Here is a 24,390-nt window from a genome sequence, read left to right as displayed (position 1 = left end):
GTTCAGATAACGCCTGTGATTAGTTTCTGGACTTGAACATAAATAATAATAAGGCAATACCTAGACCAGAGAGACATCAGTTTAGCACAGTGAGGCAAATGTCTATCTGGAGTGAGTGTCTATGCCAGGAAGTTCACCAACAAGTTTCCATCCAGATGACAGGAGTGGATACAGGGATGGAGTCAGAGCACAAAGTACAAGTGTCATATGTACTATAAGGTGTCATGGGTGGGCATAGGTCAAGTTTAAATAGAGGGATTAGTAGGAAGATATTTTTTGTGAAGAATCTCAATTTCAGTTGGTACTTTAAAGTATGTAGAAAAATGCGAAGACTAGAAATGTACTAGAAATACTTGGTTCTGATTGTGTATCATTTTGAAAATCCAGATTTTGGAGTTTATTTTCATTAAAGGGGTAGGAGGATGAAATGACCAAAAGGCATTGGGAACAGAAGTCTAGGATTTAGCAGACTGGGATGGTTCAATGAAGCTAGTCACCATAAGTTGAGCAAGCTAGTCAGTGGAATCAATATAGTCTCATCTCAGTGCAGATGAATCTTGTGCCTACTTGCCTCTCTTTCTGGAACTCTTTAAGAGCAGGGTCTATATTCTGTTCCTGTTGCCAGTGTTTTTCTCTCAGGTGGTCACACATAGAAGCTGTGTTGACAACCCAACGGAGAATTAATGAACTTCTTACCAAGGAGATGGATAAAGAATCTTAGAGCCATAGTTTATGAACTGAACATTGAATCTTGGAATGACAACAAACTCAACCTGAGGCGAGCTATGCATTTTACTTATAGGGTGACTATTCAGAAGTCTAACATTGTGGCTCCTGTTTGGTGTCCTAAGGACTTCTTCTGAAGTATCTCAAAGGAGAACTCTACGAGCTGTGAACACCCAACTTGTTCTAATCCAGAGGTGGCTCATAATAAATGAATAAATATTAAAATCACAAACTTTTGTAATACATTTGTCCTTCCTTATGATTGCTAAAGATCCCTACATCTAGAGATCCTCCAATCTATTTCTTTGATTAAAAGAAATCGTTTTTTAAAATAAAAAATAATTATTATCAGTTCTTCTGAAAAATTCTTCTGATTAATGAGAAGAAATATGGCTTCTAAAAACTGTGTTACTAAAATTCCATATTGGTAAGGATTTCAAAAGACAATGCCTTTTGAGTCCAATTTAGGACGTTCACTGTAAAAAATTTCTTTCTTTTTTATTAAAGCAAAGAAGGACTATATATGCCCCTATTTTTTTTAGCTGCTAGTTTGAGAATTTTATATTTCCTTGATTGCTTTTGTCTCAGTTATCAAAATTGTGTGTTCAGTGTAATAGACGGTCTCTAACTCCCATTTTAACTAGGAATTTTTTAAATTATTTTCTTATAGGCCATCTTAGCTAAATATTTAATCAGTTTATCAGAAGGACTGAAGATATGACAGCTCTATCCTCAGTGAATCCTAATTAGTTATTCCACTGACTTAAAGAAAGACCTGTCAGATTTATTAAATTTGCTGCTTTTATGTTGAGAAGAATGTTTTTCTAACTACTCAAGACTTGATTAAAAGACCAGAAAAAAATTGATAGGAAGTAGAATTTTGAGTTTCACATTTATTGTCTTTCAAATGAAATCTTAAATCCATATCTCCACCGAATTCAGAACAAGATTATGTATAAAATAAAGATTAGTTGACTATATCCTTTAAGGACATGAGGTTACTATCACAGCACAGACAATTCTAATCTAGGTTTGGGAACAGCTCACATGGGAGATTAATATTATGATGAATTGTGTTAGATTATATCAATATTTTGGGTATCACTTTCTTTGAAGAACAAAGAAAAGGCATGTCCAGAGGAAAGACTTGAACAGTGAAGATAAGTGAATATAATCTCTCTCTTGGCTATCACTTTAAAGACCCTTAAGGTTAAAGATGCTGCTTGAAAGCTGTAACATAAGGGGGAAAATTTTTCCTCCCACTAAAAGAAAGACCAAATATCAGAATATATACTTGCCCTTACACAGCTTTACAACCAGAACTATAAAATGTGAATATTATTCACTCATTTAAAGAGCTGATGTTACTGAGTCTGAGGCACAATAGAAAGGGATGAACATCAGACTGAAGGCTGAACTAGGACTCTGAGGTCATCCTTCCTTTGAGCTAGATAACTTTAGATAATCACTCATAGAAGCGATGATGAGCATGAACAACCAGTCTGTAAGGCAGAGGCATTACTAAGTCAACAAAGTAACATCTCACTTAATGAAGGACCAATCAAGACTGCAGTGAAGGGGTGCAGTCCAGAAAGAGGGAGCAGTTGAACAGCTAATGAAAACTTAGGGGAGGTATAATGAAGCAAGGACTGATCAACCAGTCTGTCAAGATCAAAATCAAATGGGAATTTGGATAATCCTGATCGTTTTATGTAACTTTTCCTATTTAAACTCACAACATGGACTAACGCTTCTTTTTTTTTCTTTCCAAAATGTGATAGGAAAGCAAAGATATCCTGTTAGTGGATCTAAACTCTGAAATCGACACCAATCAGAATTCTTTAAGAGAAAATTCATTCTTAACAAATGGCATCGCCACCTCCTGCTCTCTCCCTCGACCAAAGCCTCAGGCATCTTTCTTGCCTGAGAATGCCTTTTCTGCCAATCTCAATTTCTTTCCCACCCCTAATCCTGATCCTTTCCGTGATGATCCTTTTGCACAACCAGACCAATCGGCACCCTCTTCGTTTGATTCTCTCAACTCTCCAGATCAGAAGAAAGAGAACTTGTCTTCTCCACAGAGTAATGGGCCCCTGAATGGGGATGTTGATTACTTTGGTCAGCAGTTTGACCAAATATCTAACCGGACTGGCAAACAGGAAGCTCAGGCAGGCCCGTGGCCGGCAGTGAGAACTCAAAATGGGGTAACTGAAAGAGAACAGAACGGCTTCCATATCAAATCCTCCCCGAACCCTTTTGTGGGAAGCCCTCCCCAAGGACGGTCTGTACTGAATGGCGTCAAGCAGGACTTGGAAGGCTCTGTCCAGTCCTCGACACATGACTCCATTGCCATTATCCCTCCTCCACAAAGTACCAAACCAGGAAGAGGCAGAAGGACTGCTAAGGTGAATTGTCTTCTCCACCTAGCCATTGGCAGAGTGCATGTGCGGTACCAAAGGGTGGTGTGATGCAAGCTCTCTTTCCTGCTGCTATAGTAGCTTCCCGTGTGGCTGTAAAATAGAAGGTGGGATAAGGCGCATCGTTCTCCAAGAATACCTTCCTCTAATTTGTCGCCCTTCTAAGCTTCTCACTCAGCAGTATTTGTCACATCCTGCTTTCCGTTTGCATGCCTTGTCACTTATTATTAACTAAACACAAGTTTTTCCATTTTTAATGCTGCTATGCTTCTATACCTCGGTAAGTTTGATCATCTTGTTCTGGGAGGGGAGGGCAAGGGCTCTTATAGATCCCTTTTGTCCCTTCCCCAAACTAACACACACCTCCACACTGCTCTCACTGTTTTTCATGTCTCAGGTGGTGGTCCTGAGTTTGCCTCCTCTTTAAAATATCAATAAATGATTCTTTGTCCTGGGAGAACTAGTATGTTACTCTTAACCATTCCACTCAAAAGCAATTGAAAATGCAGTTCCTATAAGCACCTCTTTAAATAGAACATGCAGGTTGAGCTCGTTGATCTAATGATTAGGCTGCTGTGTCATCTTTATGCAGGCTGGTTTCAAAACCAGTACAGTGGCAAAAATATTAATGCCACTGATTTTCAATCATCTGTCTATCTCAGCTTCAAGCTCTTAGCTACAAATGTGTAAATTGGCAAAGCATATTTCACTATGGGTGTCTTTGATCTGTCAGCAAGACCCAATATTCTATTCATTACAAAGATGTGTCTTTTTTTTTTTTTTTGATGGGAGTCTATCAGTACCAGAAAGAAGTTTTTCCCTTTTGCTCCTGAAATTTAAGACACAAAGGGTTAGGAAATGGAATTAAGATGCATTTTACTGCTATTAAGTAACTCTTTTATCTCCTTCTCCACCCTATCAGTCTCCAGCAAATGACTTGCTTGCATCAGACATCTTTGCTCCTCCCGTCTCAGAACCTCCAGGTCAGATATCACCTACAGGACAAGCTGCAACCTTACAGACCAACCCTCTGGATCTCTTCAAAACAAACGCTGCTGTCCCCGTGGGGCCTCTCGCAGGTCTAGGTAGGTACCTCAAGATAGCAGTCAGCTTTGCTTTGTTATTTTCGTTAGATGCCACTGCAAAGAAGGAAGGCTCATAGTCATGGAGTTTCAAGGGCATATTCTTTGATGTGTACATCCTGAGCAGCCCTTCTCCCACTTTTTTCTTCTGTTAACTCCACCCTCATTGGATATCCTGACTTGCCCTTGACATTTGGTTCCACAAGTTGATTTGTGAATAAATCTATTTTGAGAATCGCACTTACCTGTATCAAGTGCTAATGACTTCTTGAAGACAGTAATAGGTGACTCCTGAGCCTAGATTAACATGGAGGGTGGACAAAACATTGAGCTGAGAGACCCTTGTCTAATGTTTCTATTGGGAAAAGTTACAGCCTGTATATTTTTGGTTATCATTTGATATATCTCCATCAAAGCACTATTCCCTATTCAACTAATTTCTCTCTTGGGAACGATGTGTCCCCAAATGGAGATAAGTCTCAGGAAAGTAAAAATCATAGAAAATAATTCTGTTCTGCTCCCAAGCAAGTGAAAGATTTTCTTGGGATGGTTATCTATTCTGAGCAGTCTGAAATATTTAAGCGGTGATAGCATCTTGCCAATCTTTTAGCTATCCAAGTGTCTTGCTACAGTGTTAGAAGATGTGTACTAGAAGCCTGAAGTTTAAAAGAGCACAGAGATATAGGAAAACGTGGACTTTTTTCCCATTTTTAGGATGCACTTTCACTGTCATCTATTAATATGTCAATGGCTTATGTGAAGCACCGAGTCGTGTTGTAGCAGGACAACAGAGGCCACTGCTCTAAGGTCTGGCCTGGCCCTAATCCTCTTTGCCCACAGTCTCAGGTGTCTCCTGCCTCCATGGTATAGTTTTGTTTTGTGTTTTGTGTTTTGCTTATTTTATTGAATCACCAAGAGATACACAGTCACAAAGTTTTTCATGGTTGGGTTTCAGTTACACAATGTCCCAACACCACATGGGATAGTTTTCAGGAACCCTAAGAATCTTTGCTGTCCTGATGGGATTTTTTTTTAAATTTTTAATAGTGAGATATCATGAGGTACAGTTACAGACTTACACATTTTTGTGCTTGGGTTTCAATTATTTGCCTTTTTGCCTCTTGGTACCTCTGCAAGCTCCAGATAGATTCCAGCTTGAGAGGATTAGGCGGGTATAGTTAAAGGAGGTCTTCCTTATATAAAATCTGATCGGGGAACTGTCTCTGCCTTGTTCCATCCTCAGAACACTCTTTGCCATTTTCCAGCAAAAAAAAAAAAAAATACTTGGGTCTTGTCATATTAAATCTGTTTAATTTTTTCTGGAAGTTAGTGGCAAGTGTGGCATTGTTTCCTAATTACTAAATAGCTGAAATCCATATGTGGGCATGAGAACCCAACCTGTCCAGGTCTCTACTTGCTTTTACACCACCAAGGTTTCTTCTGGGGGTACGTCTCTCTCCTGCAGCCACGGTGGAGGTGCTCGGTGCTCTGCCTTGCAGGAGCGTAGAGTTCGCAGGTGCTGCTAGTGACTAGACCACATCACGGAGCTTTGTAGTCTAATATCAATGCCCTGAAGAATTTTTACAGCCAATATTTAACAAGTCGGCCTGAAAATACAGCTGGACCCTATAACTGTTAATTTATTCAGACGAAGTGAAGCTTTTTGGCTAGGTGCCCCTGTGGAGGCCTTGGGGTAGACAACTGCAGAATACTGATGATTCTTCCAAGTTTGGACATGGGACGCGAACTGAGCTCTACAGTGTAGCCCCTGTCCACTTGCAGGAATCCTCAGCCAAGCTATGGAAGGTTGTAGGTCTGGCTTCCGCTAGACCCAGCTGGGGGACTGTCTCCTCTGGAGAACTGGGGGTGGGGAGAGGATATTGTAGAAAGGGGTGCCTTCAGCTTTAACCAGCTACCCTGTGTTTTATTCTAGCATCAGAAGGTAATAAAATTTACTTTATAGAACAGACCCACACCTTTTTTCTTAACTTTTGCCCCTATTTTCTTCAGTAAGGCCTTAAAATACAATATCTTAGAAACATAATGCATATATGGAATCTGGTAGATGGGAATGAAAGAAGTCATAAATGTATACTAGGAAAGCCTTTAATTCCTGGTAATTCTCTTTTACCAACACTCCCACTAATGCCATCTATGACTAAAGCCACACATTTTCTTAATGGGAAGTAATCTAACACATAAGATAATAAAACTCCTCCCTACATTTTTGCACCTCCAAAGGCTAGAAATTAAATGAGTGATTCTGGTTTTGGTTAATAGACTTGTAGTAAATTTCTTTTAAAATATTAGCTGTGACTTGCTTCAGACTATATACACTTTGAGAAGTCTGTTTAATCAGACCTAAGAGAACATTTCCCTAGATTAGTTATCATGAAGGAAGAATGTATATTTTTTAAGGTAAGTGAAATTTAAATTTTTCTATACCTCTGAAATAGGCATTTGAATTAACATTCAAGTTTTAAAATATTGCCCCTTTTCTGGGTGCGATAGAATCAGAAGCATTGGGGTCTTCAATGCAAAACTATTGTTAGTCTCTACTATTGAGCCTAAGGACAATCCTACATAGTTACAAATCTTGCATTCAGTTCCCTTACCTCAGACATTTTGAATTTAGTGAAACCATTTCTGAGAGCCACCAGATGAAGGTTAGCACTAATGTCAGTGGAACTGAACAAGGTCATACCAATCTCCAATGCTACACAATTTTAGTACTGACTGCAAAATATCAGCCTCTGAATGCCATTTTCAAAATATGAATCACTCTGGAAATGAAAATATTGCTAACTCAAACCTGAAGGCCTTTTCTTTGTTGGCTCAGAAATCTCCCTGAATACAGAAGGCTCTCTTCCAAAGCTCAAAGCCAGTTGAGTTTGAGTGAAGTTATTTCTTTGTGAGGTGGTCTGAGCCTGAGCTTGGGTTTTCTGTTAGAAGTGATAGTTTTACTGAGTCACTAATTCACTGGGGAAGAGGCAGGAGAGAAAATGCTCTTGTGATTAAAACAAGATGCAGGCAGTGAACCTCTCAGGAAAGTGGGAAGTACAAATATCGGAGAGATGTAGATTTTAACGACTTTACTAATTCCTGATCCTCATGGTGAGGATGTGGAGGATGAGGGGATCCTCTCTGCCCCAAAAAACTCAGTGCCTGGACACAGACAGGCAAACAGTTACCTTGGAAGGTTTATGTTTGTTTCTTTTCATGGTCTTCTTTCTGTTCCTCTTCTGAATACCCTGGCAAGGTTTATTGAGTGACACATGGCAGGAAGCACTTTTATTTGAAACAGCTCTCCCAAGATATCCAGACTCAACTCCGTTTTTATATATAAAAGTCTTAAACTATTTTGGCATCAACTAAACTTTATCATCTTTTTATATAACTGTGTCAACCTTGGCAGCAGTAAAAAGCAAGGAAACTTTGAAATGATTTCTTTGGGATACAAGCATGTTGAGGCCTAATGCACACGCGTGATAGCTGGTTTCCATAAGACTCCAGACAGGAGCCAGCTGCCAAATGTAAAACCCGAACCAATGACTCATTGTACCCAGAGGATTATCGTAATTAACTACTTTATAATGAGCCTGGTTTGTATATGTAAATGTGTCACTCAACAAATAAATTTGTGTTATTGACAAACCCCACTCAAGTGGTTTGAAATTCATCAGTATATGTATGATAAGAACGTCTTCCTTTTTTTTTGTGACTTAAGGATTGCATTATTTAGGTTTTGTTTGTTTTTTTGTTTTAAAGAGAATAGTGGAGGGGCATGGGCTTAAAAATGCAACCAGGATAGCATATATAGCAATGCTATATATATATATATATATATATATAGTATATATATATAGTATATCTAGTACTATATATAGTACTATATATGGTAGCTATACTGTATTAGTCAACTTTTAAAGACATTTAAATATCTTAGAGCCTTTATTTCCACATCATCCTCCAGGGTTTGTAAAATGTGTTCCGTGTAGTTACTTTTATGCACACCATTTTTACTTTCTGAAACTCAAACTTGTCTTTTGAAGCATGTGCCCTGACAAGTCCTTGCTCCCTCTTCTTTTAGGCAGTGTACCAGTTGCACCCCCTCAGGCAGGACCGTGGAACCCAACATCTTTAGTCTTTAATCAGCCCACTCCAGTGGTCCCAGGAGCCATGATGGGTGGTCAGCCTTCAGGATTCAGTCAAGCAATCGTTTTCACCGCAACTCCAGCGGTTCCAGGTTGGAACCCGCAACCTTCTTTGGCAGCCTCAATTTCCCCTCCAGCGCCTGCTGGTTGGGGCCCATCAACTCCAGTGGCAACCAATACTTGGTCATCAACAAGTCCTTTGGGGAATCCTTTCCAGAGCAATATTTTCCCACCTTCTGCTGGGTCTGCCCCATCCCCTTCTATGCTCTCCTCTATCCTGGTCTCTCCTCCTCAACCTCCTCCCAGAACTGGCCCTGCAAAGGACATCTCCGGCGATGCCTTCACTGCCTTGGATCCACTTGCCGATAAAGAAGTCAAGGAAGTAAAAGAAATGTTTAAGGACTTCCAACTGCGGCAGCCACCTGTGGTGCCTGCCAGGAAGGGAGAGCAGTCTTCCTCTGGGACTTCGAGTGCCTTCTCGAATTATTTTAACAGCAAAGTTGGCATTCTTCAGGAGAATGCAGACCATGATGACTTTGATGCTAATCAACTGTTGAAAAAGATCAGTGGTAAGTTACCTAATTCCCTGTCTACTGTGCTAACATCTATTTCCTCGATCATATAAGCCCACAGAGTTCCTGAAATAAACTCCCACCCACCAATAAACTTGCTCTTAATGTTTTTGGTAATCAATAGTTATGATTTATCAGCACATTTATCCTAAGTGTCATTTGCTTATTTGTTTCTAAGGACTGGCTCAATGCTGCCCTCTTGTGACAGTTCATAAAAGGGCCTCTTAAGAACAGTTGTGTAGAAAAACTTCTACAATGTTCCATGACCTTCAAATCGAAATTTCTGTGTGGGGTAAAGGGGTCCAGCCTACCTTTTTGAGAAGGGATGGATTTACCTGTTTCAAACCCCAGGATGACTAGCATCTGTTTTATTAGTTTTGTTCCATTGATACAAATTTTCAAAGAATGGAACAAAATTTCAAAGCTGAATCTTCCGAGGGGAATTGTGACTTTTTGAACAAAGACTTATCTGCTGACTTCTCGGATCTCTCACCTTTTAGAACCACCAAAGCCAACTACCAGACAAGGCATCCCGCCAGTTACCAAATCTGCTGACAGTGCATTTGAGAACCCTTTCTCTAAAGATTCCTTCAGTTCATCACAATCCTCTGTAAGTATCAGCTACTAGAAGCTGCTGCTCCAAGTCCGTGCCACAAAAAGTTTCCCACTTCTAAATTAATCTTTCTTTCATAATAACTTTTTGATGGTAAAAGATGTTTGAATAAAGACTGTTAAGAATTATCACAGTCTAATGACTCAGAAAGAAAGGGATAGACATAGAAAGATTGCATTCATCTGGGGAACATAAAGTAACAAAATAGGAAACCAACACCCAAGAATGGCCGAGATTAGTACCAGGAATTCTACTCCATGACTTGGAGGCCAACCACACATACTAGGGAAAAGGGAGCTCAGATAAAGAGGGGAACACCAAATAAAGGTGTTGGGAGGACCCTCCCAGAATGGGAGAAGCATGCTGAAAGTAGACTATAGACCAAACATGATTGTCACTCAATGTTTCTTTTGCAAACCACAACACCCAAAAGGAGAGAGAGAACAGAGGGGAATGCCCTGCCACAGTGCCAGGGTGGGATGGGGGGGATGGGGGGTGGGAGGGACACTGGGATGCATGGTGGTGGGAAGTGGGCACTGGTGGAGGGATGGTATTTGATCGTTGTATAATTGAAACCCAAGCACAAAAATGTGTAAGTCTGCAACTGTACATCATGATGTCTCACTATTAAAAAATTTTTTTAATAAAAAAATAAATAAATTTTAAAAAAAAGAATTATCACAGTCTAGGGGCTGGAGCAATAGCACAGCGGGTAGGGCATTTGCCTTGCACACAGCCTACCCAGATTTGATTCCCAGCATCCCATATGGTGCCCCAAGCACCGTTAAGAGTAATTCCTGAGTGCAGAGCCAGGAGCAACCCCCTATGCACTGCCGGGTGTGAGTCAAAAAGAAAAAACAAAGCCAAAGAATTATCCCACTCAAACTGGGAAAGGATTATTTTTTATTTTTGCAAGAACTACTTATTGTTCTGAATTTGAAAAGTGATTATATAAAACGGATTTTATTTCTCACTTCATCTAACTTGCAAGAGCATTTGGGGTAGAAAAATTGAGCTGAAATACTTTCTTAAAACATCTTGAGAAGACATAAGTTCCTTTCCCATAGTTCCTTTGCCCATAAAAAAAATTACATTTTCTGAGGCTGGAGAGCTAGTCCTCCAGGTAGGGCATGTACCTTGCATGCAGCCAAACCAGTTTCAATCCCCAGCTCTCATATGGTCTCCAACCCCAGCCAGGAGTGAGTTTGGGTACACAACCAAGAGTAAGCCATAAACACAGCCAGGCCCAAAAACTCAAAAATAAGTAAATAAAAAATAATTAACATTATATTTTCCATCTGGTTGGAAGCAAGTTCACAGACCTTGGTTTTAATGTAAATGATAAAATATATGCCACTAATATGTATCATAAGTGTTCATGGCCAAGTACTAGCAGGAGAGTACAAGTTACTCATTCTAACTCTCATTAACTGTAAACTGGGGACATTCCTCCTGTTTCCCTCCCTCCTTTTGTGGTGTGTGCAGTGACAGTGGGTTGCTTTCCCTTGGTTGTGCTCACACTCTTGACTGGAGTGCTCCTAAGAGTCACACTCCCTCAGTTCTGAGCTGATATGTGTGTCAGCTGGTTATGGTGCTTACTGAGTGCCAATGTGGTGCTTACATATGTGCTTGCTAGGAGTTACATTTCCAAATGGTGCTTCTACATCTTTTCAGTTGCAGTGATTCCCAGGGGCTACAGCCTATAGTTGCTCTGCTCAAACCCTTCTGGCTGCTTTGTAGTTAGAAATCACATGTGGTGCCAAGGATCACAGAAGAGCTGCCAGACTTTTGCTTGGGGCATGTGGAAGCACCAGGCCTTACTCTGACTCAGTTGCCTGACTCAGTTGGAAGACAGGTGCTTACCACTAAGCTCTCTTCTAGCCCCTTAATTATTAATGGGATCTAGAATGTCTTAATTTTTTAAAATAATTGTTATTCCTATTGACTGGGTACTTTTATCTCTTTAGATGGCTTCTCCTCAACTTGCTTCTTCTGGTATATATAGGGATCCTTTTGGAAATCCTTTTGCCTAATTTCTGTAAGTAGAAGATTCTATTCAGCTCATTGAGTGGGGGGTAGAAGTGATGAGAAAGGGTGGCATGGGATGAGGGTGAATTTTAGAATTAGGAGGAGGTTAAATCTTTGTTAGCATAGAAAGAAGAATATTTCAGAAATAACAGATGTGGAATCTATACTTAGTCAATTTAATAACTACTTGGCTGTATATTTTAGAATAGAATTATTTTAAATATCAAAAACAGTAATAAACACATGATATGGCATCTATCCTAGCTTATATTTTAATATTTTAGTTTTGCATAAAAATAAAACTCTACCTCAGATTTGGGATTATTTTACCTTTTTCCAAGGTTTTTGCAAAGTGTACTAGAATTAATTTGGTCTCCCATAGAACGATCAAAATCTGAAATCATCAGCAGAACAGATGATAAGCACAACTTGTAAGCTCCAAAATACATGTATTTTTGTGTGTGAGGGTCCAGAGTTAGTTTGAAACAGTGCAATGGTATTAAATCTAGGACTGACAGTAGCTGCTAATATTGCTTTCAAAACTAGTAAAAGTAAAGATGAACATATAGACTAACTCTTCTTGCTAGTGGATTCTACCCTAAATAAAGTATCAGGTGATAGCACCTTCTGCCAAGATCTTGAAGAGCTCATGGAACCTTTTTATTCCCAAAAGTGGGTAGTAATATCTTTGGCTGAAAAGGAGTGAGCGGGGGGGAGGGGGGGGAAGAAGACTTCTTTTTATTTTAGAGGACATCTGGCAGACCTGGTAGTATCTGAAACGCAGAAAGAAGAAGAATTTAATCCTTTGTTTTTGTTTTCAACCTTGCATCATTCTGAGTGGAACTGTATCTTGTCCTGTCTTCAAGTTAGTGGTTTCAAATAGAAAAACATCTTAAACAAATACAACAATAAGACTAAATTTATTTGGAATTTAACCCTATCATTATTAATGGTATACCTTATCACCATGGTTTTACAGTTACATTATTGAAAAGGAAAATTTCTGAGAGTCACTCCTGCAGAGCTTCTTTGAAACCAGTTCCTAAATTACTTCTTGTGAGGGGAGATGCTCGGGGCCAAAGACAGGGGTGCTTAGGGCTCTCCTGGATTTGTGCTCAAGAGTCACTCTTGGAGGTGCTGGAGTTCTGTATGCAATGCCAGGGATCAAACAAGGCTTAGTCTCACTCAAGAAAATCACCATAATCTTGGTACAATCTCCCCAGTCCTCCACATAATTTCTAATGATCATAAAACCCTTGAAATAACATATTTAAAGGTTTAGTGATCTTTGTGAGATTCATTCTTCTGGACTCCAGGGAAAGTGGATCAAACTGAAAGGCATAAGCTACAGTAGAACTCCTGGAGGAATTGTGCATTCATTTGAATTTACAGGAGTCCTCTTTGAAGGCCCTTTTTTTCAGTGCACAAAGAAAAAAATAATTTTTTTAACCAGATGAGCCAATCGATGAGGCAGAAGGAGTTAATGTTCTTGAGCACTTGCATCAATCACTGTATAACAGGTTTTGCATTTTTTAAATTCAATTCTCATATAGACCTTGGGGATACTATTACTGACATTAATAGGCATATTTTTAGTGACTTGTTTTGACTGTAGTTATTGATGCTATTGAAGTGCTGGGAACCAACTCTGATGGCGCTGGGTTGTGGCCCCGGGAGTGGGGGACGGGAGAGGGGTAGTCAGAGGGTGCTGGTACTGGCTGTCACACTCAGAATATCACACATGCAAGGCTTCCTGTGTTCTCCCACTTGATATACTCAGCCTATAGCTGCACCCTCAAGGGGAGTAGTTTCAAAGCTACTCCTAGCTGTGTGTCAGTCCTGGTGGTGCAGAGTCATTCCTAATGGCTGTCAGCCTCCTATCCCACCCATGCATTAGTGCCAGGATTGAACCCCCATTCTCCCCGCTGCAAGTCATGTGCTCAGCCTGTGGAGCTATCACATCAGCCTATGTTTTGATAGTTTTTAACACAATGATATTCAATCCAAAAATTCCAACTATGAGTTTTATTTCTTCTCCAGGCACCTGGCATGCTGATTCTCCAGAGGAACACAAAGGTTGGCCTTCATAGTCAAGGACAAAGCTAATAGTCAGAGAAAGTCCTGACCCTTGCCCTTGTTCCAGCTTTGACATATTATCGACTGCCTTATTTTTTTGTGGCCTCTTCCACTTGTACAATGTCTTTCTCTGTTTAGGTTAAATCCAAATTGAACTTATGGCTTTAAATAAATTAAGAACTTGAACTCTCTCATAAATGTAAAATCAAAATAGTTTCCCTATTTGAACCCTGCCTACTGTGTCCTTCGAATCATATCAAGCCTTCTGCCTTGTGCCCTGTGGTTGGAAGATAGAGCCACTGCAGCCGCACAGATCATACTATTTTGAATAAATTTTAAAGTTCTTGCTGTTCAAAGTTGTCTGTTTTAGAGCGTAAATCTCAAGATCGCAGTAGAACAAGGAACTTTATTAAATCTTCAGACGATCACTTACACAGAATTTTTGCAGTAAAATTGAAGCAAGTCCAACTTTGTAGGCAGTTTGGAATGAGATCTAAGATGCTTTTTTAAAGATCATTTTTCTCTCAAAGGCAAAATTGACCCTTTTCCAAATTCTTGCTTGCTATTCAAATAGGCAAAAGCATTATTTGTCTCTCATGCTTTTTTTCTCCAATCTTTTTTCAGTTAGTCTATCTCCAGGCTTCATATAGCAGTTTCCCTCTCTTGCACAAGCAGCAGAGTTCTAAGGAACAAAAGGAAAAAAAAAGGAAAGCCTAATGATTTTTCTGCCTTCTCAGTAATCGCTAACCCAAGTAACTAAGATTGCAAATGGGCACAACCTTTCTATCTTCTATGGAGGAGGAGTCCATCTTCTTGAGCTAAAGTTCCAGCAAAAGCAATGAATGTGGAAGAAAAACTCAACTCAGCAACGAAGACTGTAATCTGCAAACAACACCTCACAAAGCTAAAAAGTGTTTGTGCCAAATATACAAGGTGCTTATTTGGGGTTAGGCTAGACCTTTATTGAGTAACTGGAAAATTTTCTGGGAGCCACAGTCTTATAGTCAGTAGGAAGGAAAATGGGAAAAGAGTAATAATAATAATTATAATAATAATAACAATAAAGCAGCTGAAGAGCAAGTATTTGGTGTTGTCCTAAAAATCCCTAATGCCTGCAATATTTTTCTCCTCATAGCCTTAGAAACCTTCCCGATTTATCTTCAGTCCTATTGTTAGCGCAATTCTGAAGGTCTACTTCTTGCCAAATAAGTTTTGTTTTGTTCATGTTGGGTACTTTAATGTTGTCTCTTGACCCCTAATGCTCAGGTTCTTGTGGGTGTTAATCCACCACATAGCAGCGTCACCTTTAGGTGGAAGAAGAGAACTGCTCAGGATCTAAGTTGGTGGCCTCTCAAACCTTTATGATTAACCCTGAGTAGTCCAAGCTAAAGTCCTGTGGTTTCTGTTTAATGATAATAACTGACCATGTACAGCATAATTTTCCATCTGGCTTCCTACTCAGTCATTATAAAACCAGACTTGAAATAGTATTTTATATGTCCAAATACCTACATGTCTAAACTGGAGGCAACTATTTCTAACTTGTTGAATTTTCGAAAGTAGATACGATTTTGAAAGTAATGATCAGCCACACAACTGTTCTGTACATATTTCTTTTCTTGTGCACTTTTCTGTATGCAAATAAAGCTATAAATTTACTCATTTCAATAAACTGGAATAGCAAAAGTCATGTCTTCACAAATCAGTTTATTCTAATATTTCATCCTGTTTGAGTAGCCTCCAGGAGCTGAAGAGATAAGGCTTACCCAGATGTTCTACAGTGTATCCCAATCTTATTTTTTTCTGGCCTCATCACAATATTTGGTGATAAATGGTCCTCAAAGAGGGTGGGGGGGGCAAACCCTGATTTTAATGCAATGGAGAATTCTGTTGTGGTAGTCAACTACTATTTACCAAGCTGTGAGAGTTTCTTTCTTTCTTTCTTTTTTTCTTTCTTTTTTCTTTCTTCTTTCTCTCTTTATTTTTTTATTGAATCACAGTGAGATACAAATTTGTTCATGATTGGTTTTCTCACCTTCACTGTTATCAATTTCCCCTGCCCCACCCCTTCCTTCCCTCCCCCCGCCCCACCAGACAGGTACTTTTCTTCTCTCTTTCTCTCTCTCTGAGAGGCACTTTCTGAAGGTACATTCTGAAGAGGCCATGTAGAAACAGTCTTCTTCACAATAGCTCCAGTAAGAATGATACTCAAACCTCTGTGCCAAAGATCAGCTTCTGTAGTAACTCAATACCCCTAGAAGAAGTTTTGAGTCTAAAATCAGATCTAAGCTAAAAATTGAACTTTAATGGCTGTTGTGTCTCCGATTTCTCATATAAAGACAATATGTGAAATAAATAGAATATTAATTTTTCTCAAACAATCTTGCACCTGTGAAGTGATTTACCCTTTCCATGATATAACTTCCTATTATTTCCACAACCCTGTGAGGTGAGATCCATTACTGTCTCCCTTCATTTAAGAATGTCATCCACACTTTAAAACAGCTGCAATGTTTCAACCCTAAAGTAACCTGTTTCCAGGGTATTTTATTATAAAATTGTATCTTCAATGGGAAATCTTTTCAATCAGTGATTTCAACTATCTCCATCAAAATGTTAATCAGGGTGTTCAGAGAGAGTCAAACAATATGTTTGTCTGTCTTTCCTGTGCTGAAAGCAGGGAGAGGAAAGAACAGAAAACATAGCTAACTCGGGAAACTGGTTAACCCCACAATAAGCTAATGAGTGTGGACTCTGACCCCTATTCCCGGAATAGTTCATTACAAAATCTTCTAGAGAGAGATAGGAGCCCCTCAAAAGTCCTTAGTAAATATTTAAGCTATTACTGTCAGAGGAGATTTCTAAATAACACAATGCCTAGTTTTTGCTGGGAAATGTTAAGTTTTAACCAACTCCCTTTTATTAAAAATAATTCAGACTCTGGCTGCTAAGTTGACATGCCATACATGGACACATGAATCTATGTGACAGCAGCTGCCCTATTAACATGTCCTAATTACAGCCATGAAGATAGACAAGAGCCAGCCATGTGTCAACCCAGCGAGTGAGAAACAGAGCCCCTCACTCACCCTGGCGTCCCTAAAATTATATACTTAATTAAGAAACCTCTTCCATGTCCTGAAATTGCACAAGTGCCAGTCTCTAGGGAGACAACAGTGTGAGCTACTTGGTGGTAAAGAAATTGGGCTTGGTGGAGGACCAAGAACAAAGTGTTATAAAAAGCAAAGGAAAAGTAACTGAAATTCTTTATGACGAAGTTTTCCTTATGATGTGTGTCATGGTTTTTGCCTATTCCCCTTTTCTGGGTAATTTTATTACTACCACTTTTCTGGGTAATTTTATTACTATCATCATCACTTTATAGTTGTTATTATTATAATTATCATTCTCACTTTAATTTTAAGAAAGGGAAGTGATGATAGCATTGAATGATTTGGCGGAAGCTGAGTTGTAGATGTTTCTGGGCTGTGTCTGAGATTGCTTCTACCGAGTGCCTCCTTCCACTGCTTGATCACCATGGAGCCTTTTGTTGAGGGGATTGAGTGAACATGGCAATACAAGAACTAACAAAGAAGGAGAAAGGAAATGGAAAGCATGGTAGGACACTGGCCTCTCTCACTGACATTAGAAACTGGTGCAGAGTGTGACAACAGATACCATAGGGCTAGAAGGATGTCTCTTTTGATGAAACACGTTGATCACAAGTAGTCTATACCTAACCTATGTGCAATTAGTAATGACTGGATTGGAATAGTGGAAAAGCTATTCAGCATTTTTTTCAATAACTGATATTAGTAGGAGAGACTTTCCTCAGAGAGAAAATGTAGGCTGATGGTTACTGGGGTTGGCTCAGCAACCCAATAAGGTCCTTAAGAACACAAGATTTTTCCTAGCTTTTTACTCCCTGGGTTCAAGACACTTAACTCAAAGTCACTTTGACTTTGAATCTCTGAGGTCCCAGACATCATGAATCCACTTTAATTCTATGATTCTTGGGTAACAACACTGTATGGGCACAAAGTACCTGTTTGCTCTGTGTACACATGCTTCATTCATTCATCAGACTTTGCTTTCAAAATAAAAGTCGAAGGACAAAATTAAGGATTCCAAGATGACCGCTTCTTTTAGGTCAGAAGCTTCTTAATTTAATGTAGTCCATTTTGTTTATCTTTGCTTCCACTTGCTTTGTCAGTGGTATTTCATCTTTGAAAATGTTTCGCTTCAATGCCATGGAGGGTTCTGGCTACGTTTTCCATGTGCCTTATGGGGAATCAGGTCTAATATTGAGGTAACAATGATGCAAAGACAGCCCAGGGGATGGGAAAAATTATTTACCCACTACCCATCTGCTAAAGGGTTAGTATTCAAGATATATAAGGTAGAATTTTATAAGTAAAAAACATCCAACCCTATCAAAAAATGAAGAGATGAACATAAACTTACTCAGAGAAGTAAAAATGACCAAAAGGTACATAAAAATGCTCTATATTAATTATCAGGGATATGCAAATCAAAATAACAATGAGGTATTATCTCACACACATCAAAAATAACAGGAAAAACCAATGCTGGTGCAGATGCTGGAAGAAAGGGCTTCTCATTTGTTGTAGGTGGGAATGTAAACTGGTCCAGCCTTTTTTTAGAAAAAAATATTGGTATTTCTCAAAAAAACTTAGAAATTGAACTTCCATAAAACCCAGCAATATTGCTACTGGAAATATGCCTGGGGGTGCAAAAACACATAGCAGAAATGTCACCCACATTTATATATTTCTTGAGGTACAATTCAGAATAGCCAGAACCTGGAAACAACCTGAGTGCCCCAGAACAGATGGTCGGATAAAGAAACTATGATACAACTATACAGTGGAATGCTACATAGCCACTAGGAAACATGAAGTCATGAAATTCTCTTATAAATGAATAGACATGGAGAGTATCATGCTGAGTTAAACGAGTTAGAAGTAGAGGGACGGACATAGAACGATTGCACTCATTAGCAGCTATAAAAAAGTACATAGAATGAGACTAATACCCAACAGTAGAAACAAGGGCCAGGAGGATTGGTCCATGTTTGGACCAATGTTGCAGGGAGAAGGCAGTGTGGATAGAGAAGGGATCATTACAATAAAGGTAGGTGGAAATGATCACTCTGGATAAGAACTACATACTGAAAGCAGGTAAAGGATCAAACACAGTACCTGTAATGCAAACCATAATGCCAAAAAGGAAAGAGAGAGAGAAAAGTGCCTATAGAGGCATCCTGGGGGGGAGGGGGTATGGGCAGGCTGAAGGAAACTGAGAACATTGGTGGCGGAAAATATACACTAGTGGAACAATGGGTGTTGGAGCATTGTATGACTGAAACCAAGTCATTAAGAGCTTTGTAACTGTGCATTTTACTGTGACTCAATTCAAAAAAGGGGAAAAAAAGAATTTCAAGATGAAAACAGTAGAGCATTGTAAAGTATACATTAGACACTTCTGAGTGCTGAACCCTGTGAGACTATATAGGTCACATGATCATTAAGCCAGCCTGGGCAAAAGAACCTTAGACATGGTGATGGATTAACTAAGTGCCTCTCTTATACCCAGGTGATAGTGTAACTCAAAGTTGGCCCAGCTCCAAATGCAGATCTCAGCAGTCTGACTCAAGAGAACCCACTGGGTGGAAGAGAGGCATATGAGTGCATTCATCAAAGCTACCTTGAGTAGGGGCTGAAGCGATAGTACAGTGGATAGGACAGTTGGGCTTGCACATAGCTGATCTGTGTTCCATCCTCCATATCCCATATTGTCTCCAGAGCACTGCTAGGAGTAATTCCTGATTGCAGAGCCAAGAGTAATCCCTTTACATAGCCAGGTGTGTCCCGAGCTTTTTCTTAAAAACGCCACCTTGACTAGAAGATGAGAGGTAAGGAATGCATAACACTGGGTTCTATATATTTCCAGAAATAATGAAAATTAGAAGAGGACTGGAACCAAAACACCAGTATTTAAAGGTGCTTAAAAATTGGAAGGATATTGGGCTGGGGAGAAGGATCCTGTGAAATTCATAAGCTCTTATTTGCTGAAGTGTTTTTGCAATTCTATCTTATTTCATTGCAAATACAATGCCACCAGATTTAGAAAAAGAATAGTAAACTTAGTCCTAGTCCACAAATGTCTGAATCAGCTTCAGACTATCTCTGAGTATATTATAATAAATTCTATTTTTTGTATCAACTCTATAACATGGATATTTTAAAGAGTGGACACCAAGCCTCCAAGAACTTAAAGAGCTGCCCAAAGTCACAAAGCTAGTAAATGGCCATAGCAAATCTCTAAAGCCTTGCACATCACCTCATGTTTGCCACTTACGCCCCCACTACATCCAGTGACTGGTGCCTTTGTGGTGTCATAGCTTACATTCATTTATTACATTTTATTCTCTTTATTTCTCTCCACTTGCAGTCCTCATAACCAATATGATTACCACAAAAATGGAGAAGTGGGGAAGTTTTTTTTTCTATTTTTAATTAGGCAAGTTAGTTCTCTGTTGCCCTTACTAGAGTTTCTTCAGGATAAATTAGTTATTGCTTCAAAGACTGAGTTTTTTTTTTATAGTTGTCAATGATGCTTATCAATTTAGCCTCATCCCTGGTCCATTCTAACTCAGGTACCTCCCGTCAGCATTCAAATGCTTTTAATCTAAGCCTCAGATACTCGCAATAAAAATGAGTTGTCGGTAACCTTCTTCTAGTTTTTCTACATCCTAAGAAGTGAACAATCCTGCATCTACCCAGAATCAGGTGAGGTACACTCTCCACCATCAGCAATAGAAGCTCTTCCTGTTCACCTTCTAGAACAGTAATACTGTGGAATGCTTTCATCAAAATCTAGCATCCAATGCTCTCATGCTCAGAATGAACCGGGTCAAAGATAAGTATCTACAACACATAATTTTACACTGTGCTTTCTTAATCTCTCCAACTTAGTTCCTCGAAGCTTTATTAAATGCTAATAACTTTCTTCACTTGTTAATTTGACAAACACCTAAACCTTGAGACGTAGAAATTGGAAACTGGCCTAGTGAGCAAAAAGCAGAGTTTGCAACCTTTCAACAATGTTCACAGAATCCCAAGACAGCAAAGGCACTATTATGTAAAGAGGGAGAAGGGGCCATGGAGGTAGTGCTTGATCAGATATAGAACTAAGTTCTTGACTTAAAATATTTGTTATTGAGGTTGGAGCAATAGTACAGTGGGTGGGGTGCTTTTCTTACATACGCTGACCAGGGTTCGATCCCTGGGTCCAACAGAAGTGATTCCTGAGTGCAGTCAGGAATAACCTCTAAGTATCACCAGGTGTGACTCCCTCCAAACCCCCTCCACTCTGAAAAATATATGTGTGTGTGTGTGTGTGTGTGTGTGTGTGTGTTTAAAATGGGTTCTGCCCCTGGAGAAGAGGAATGAGCAAAATGTGTTTGGAAAACAATATACTTCTAAAACAGTCTAGAGAAATATACTACATTTGACTTCAGAGAAAATGTAGCGTCTTGACCCCCCCTTTTTTTTTTTTCACAAACCTGATTTTCTTCAGAAGTCTTTACCTTGCTGTGTATGAATATGAACATTTTACTTGCAGCTTTTAATTTACCTCATCCCTGGGACACCCCCATCTTGCAATAACCCTGCCTTACTGAGATATGTGCCCATAAGTATAATTTTCCTCTCCACCATGGTGTTTAGTCTTGGGGCATAGAGGAGGCATATGGGTGTGGAGAGGGGGCTTAGATCATACAACTGGCCATATTCTGTCCTCTGGCTCCTCCAGTCTCTACAGCACATACCTCATCTATCTGGTTGCTGCCTTCTATGCAAAGTAGCTAAAGCAATGTAAACTCCCAGCAAATATAGGCAATCAAGAGTGTTGGCAAGTGGGGGTAGAAGGTGGCAAAGAAAGATACATGAACCTCAAAAAGAAAAATATTAACATTGAACCTTTTTTGGAAATAAAGAGTGATGTAATAATTGAACACTGTAATGGCCATGTGATTGGAAACAACTCTTAACCCCAGGAATTCTTATTGTGAAGGGTGAGCCAAACACCCTTCATGGGGAATAAAGGAATATTTATGTGAAATAAATATAACTTAATACCACCAAGTTACCAAAAAAACTGAAATTAAAAAGAAAAATATATATTCATATATTAAAACTCAGTGCACTATGAAAATGCTAGTTGGAAATGATCACTCTGGACAATAACTGAGTGCTGAAAGGAGGTTAAAAAGATATACATGATATCCTTTCAGTAATAGTATCACAAACCATAATGCCTAAAAAGAAAGAGAGAGAGAGACAGAGAGAGAGAGTGAGAGAAAGAGAGAGAGAGAGAAAGAGAGAAGAAAAGTGTTCATTATAGAAGCAAGGCAACGGGGCAGGGAAACTGGGCACATTGGCGGTGGGAAATGTACACTGGTAAAAGGATGGAACATTGTATGACTGAAACCAAATCATGAACAATTTTGTAACTGTGTATCTGACTGTGGTTCATAAGCAAAAACAAAAACACAAAACTCCTTAGTGTTGAAAACTTTGAGAGACCTAGTAGAGTAGAAAACCCTGAAATTAGTATTTGAAAACATGATCATTTTATCAAAAATGCACAGCAGTAGGGCATTTGTCTTGCATGCAGCTGACCCAGCCAACCTGGGTTTGATTCCTCTGCCCCTCTTGGAAAGCCCGGCAAGCTAATGAAAGTATCTCACTCGCACAGCAAAGCCTGGTAAGCTAACCTTGATGTATTCGATATGCCAGACATAGTAAAAACAAGTGTCACAATGGAGATGTTACTGGGCCCACTTGAGCAAATCAATGAACAACAGGAGAACAGTGCTCCAGTGCTTTGCTATTATTATATCTAGCCCTGGATATTTCTTTGAGTCTTATCTGTTCAGACAGAATAAAAGCTTACCCCTTATTATTTGAAAACAAGTATTTTGTTTGTTTTTGCTGTTTGTTTTGGGGGGTGCTCAGGGCCTACTCCCGCTCTGTACTCAGAGATCATTCCTGGTGGGCCGGAGATGGAACCCAGATCGGCCACATGCAAGTACCTGACTCACTGTACTATTGCTCCAGTCCTTGGAGTTAGGAAAAGTTAATGAGTATTTTATAACAAAGTATGCTATCAACATTACATAATTAAATTAATAGAAGCAGAACAGATAGTGGGTTTATGACGAGCCTAAAAGGTGGACCCAAGCATACTGAGTTCAGACCCACATAATCACTACCTGAGGGTGGAGATGGGACTGTCATTGAACCAGTGCTCCTATTTCTTCAACTAAAAAATAGTTTATTTTAATAATTAAATGAAATTCTATAATAAAATGCCCCTTATCTATAAATTCTCTAAAGAGAGAAAGACGGGGATATAGTGCCGCCAGCAGGTCAATGTGTACCTGTGAGGCGAGTGCATTAGCAGCCTGATGGCGCCTTCAGACTTCCAGATACCTCAAAATTCCTGCTGTGCCTTTGGCCAGACCCCAAAAACTTGGGGCAAAGTTTACCAAGAAAGTAAACAGCCTAAAGTTAGGTATGTGGGATACAAACCCACAAACCACCTCCAGCTCAGCTATATAATTGGAGGCATGGCCTCTCTGGTTCCTCATTGAACTGCTTAACGGCCATGATCCCAGAGACTCAGAAACAAATCTCGAAACTCAACGGCTTTTGGCAGAAATGCGTCCAGTCCCTTTAATAGGTTACAGGCACTGGGCCACCCCAGGTGGGAATAGGTTTTGTGCCTTGGCCTGTTCCCCCTGGCAGCCCGGTGGCCGCCATCCTTCAGAGGCTACTGGACAGTCAGGTTTGGGCCCTCAGTGATGAGACACGTGGAGTTTCATGGGATGTCTTTCCTCCCGACCCAATGAGACACCGAGTCGCTGCCCATGAACAGCCTCTCTGGCTCCTGATCAAGCTGCTTAAAGGCCATGATTCCAGAGTCTCAGAAACAAATCTCGAAACCCAGTGGCTTTTGGCAGAAATGTGTCTGGACCTGCAGTAGGCTGCTGTCGCTGGGCCTCCCCAAGGGTGAAAGGGTTCTGCCCCTCCACCTGCTCCCCCTAGGCAGCTCGATAGCTGCCATCCTCCAGAGGCCATTGGACAGTCAGGTTTGGGCCCTCAGTGTCGAGACACATGGGTCCCCAAGTCGTCGCCCATGAACGGCCTTTCTGGCTCCTGATCAAGCTGCTTAACGGCCATGGTCCCAAAGACTCAGGAACAAATCTTGGAACTCAGCAGATTTTGGCAGAAATCCCTCCAGATTTAAGTGTTAAAATTTTAGAATTTCAAAATTGTGCGGCCACTACTGCACCCACACAACATCATATGTTATTCATAACCAGCAATAGAAAACAAATTGTCTACTGTTGCCTTTTCAGCAGATCTGAGTGTTGGGATAAAATCCCAAATAATAATGGTGGGTCTGGTGTCAAAATATTGAATATAATCAAAGTAGAGAGAGAGTAATATGGAAATCATCTGCCCCACAAGTAGGAGAAGGGTGTGAGATGGGGTATACTGGGGTTTTGGGTGGTGGAGAATGGGCACTGGTGAAGGTACGGGTGTTTCATGGTATGACCGAGACTTAAACCCGAAAGCTTTGTAACTGCTCTCATGGTGATTCAATAAATACAATTATAAACAATGAAAAGAA

General features: G+C 39.9%; 1 protein-coding gene across 3 annotated transcripts in view; it reads left to right on the top strand.

Annotated features, from left to right (window-relative positions):
• The window catches only part of DAB2 (DAB adaptor protein 2), a 57,373-nt gene extending 42,015 nt beyond the window's left edge, over positions 1-15,358 (top strand). For 2 of the 3 annotated variants that reach the window (XM_056112172.1, XM_056112170.1), the window contains 6 exons: positions 2,508-3,131; positions 4,066-4,228; positions 8,316-8,948; positions 9,452-9,561; positions 11,532-11,602; positions 13,633-15,358. In XM_056112172.1, the coding sequence (XP_055968147.1) occupies positions 2,508-3,131; positions 4,066-4,228; positions 8,316-8,948; positions 9,452-9,561; positions 11,532-11,597 (1,596 nt within the window). In that variant the 3' untranslated portion in view covers positions 11,598-11,602; positions 13,633-15,358. The remainder of the gene's footprint in view (positions 1-2,507; positions 3,132-4,065; positions 4,229-8,315; positions 8,949-9,451; positions 9,562-11,531; positions 11,603-13,632) is intronic. The other variant, XM_056112171.1, reaches the window with a different exon arrangement.
• The last annotated feature ends 9,032 nt before the right edge of the window (positions 15,359-24,390 follow it).

This window comes from Sorex fumeus, unplaced genomic scaffold, assembly GCF_029834395.1.
Source record: "Sorex fumeus unplaced genomic scaffold, SorFum_2.1 ptg000015l, whole genome shotgun sequence".
Classification (NCBI taxonomy): domain Eukaryota; kingdom Metazoa; phylum Chordata; class Mammalia; order Eulipotyphla; family Soricidae; genus Sorex; species Sorex fumeus.
Note: the sequence above shows the minus strand (reverse complement) of the source record. Positions and strands in the feature narration are given on the sequence as shown.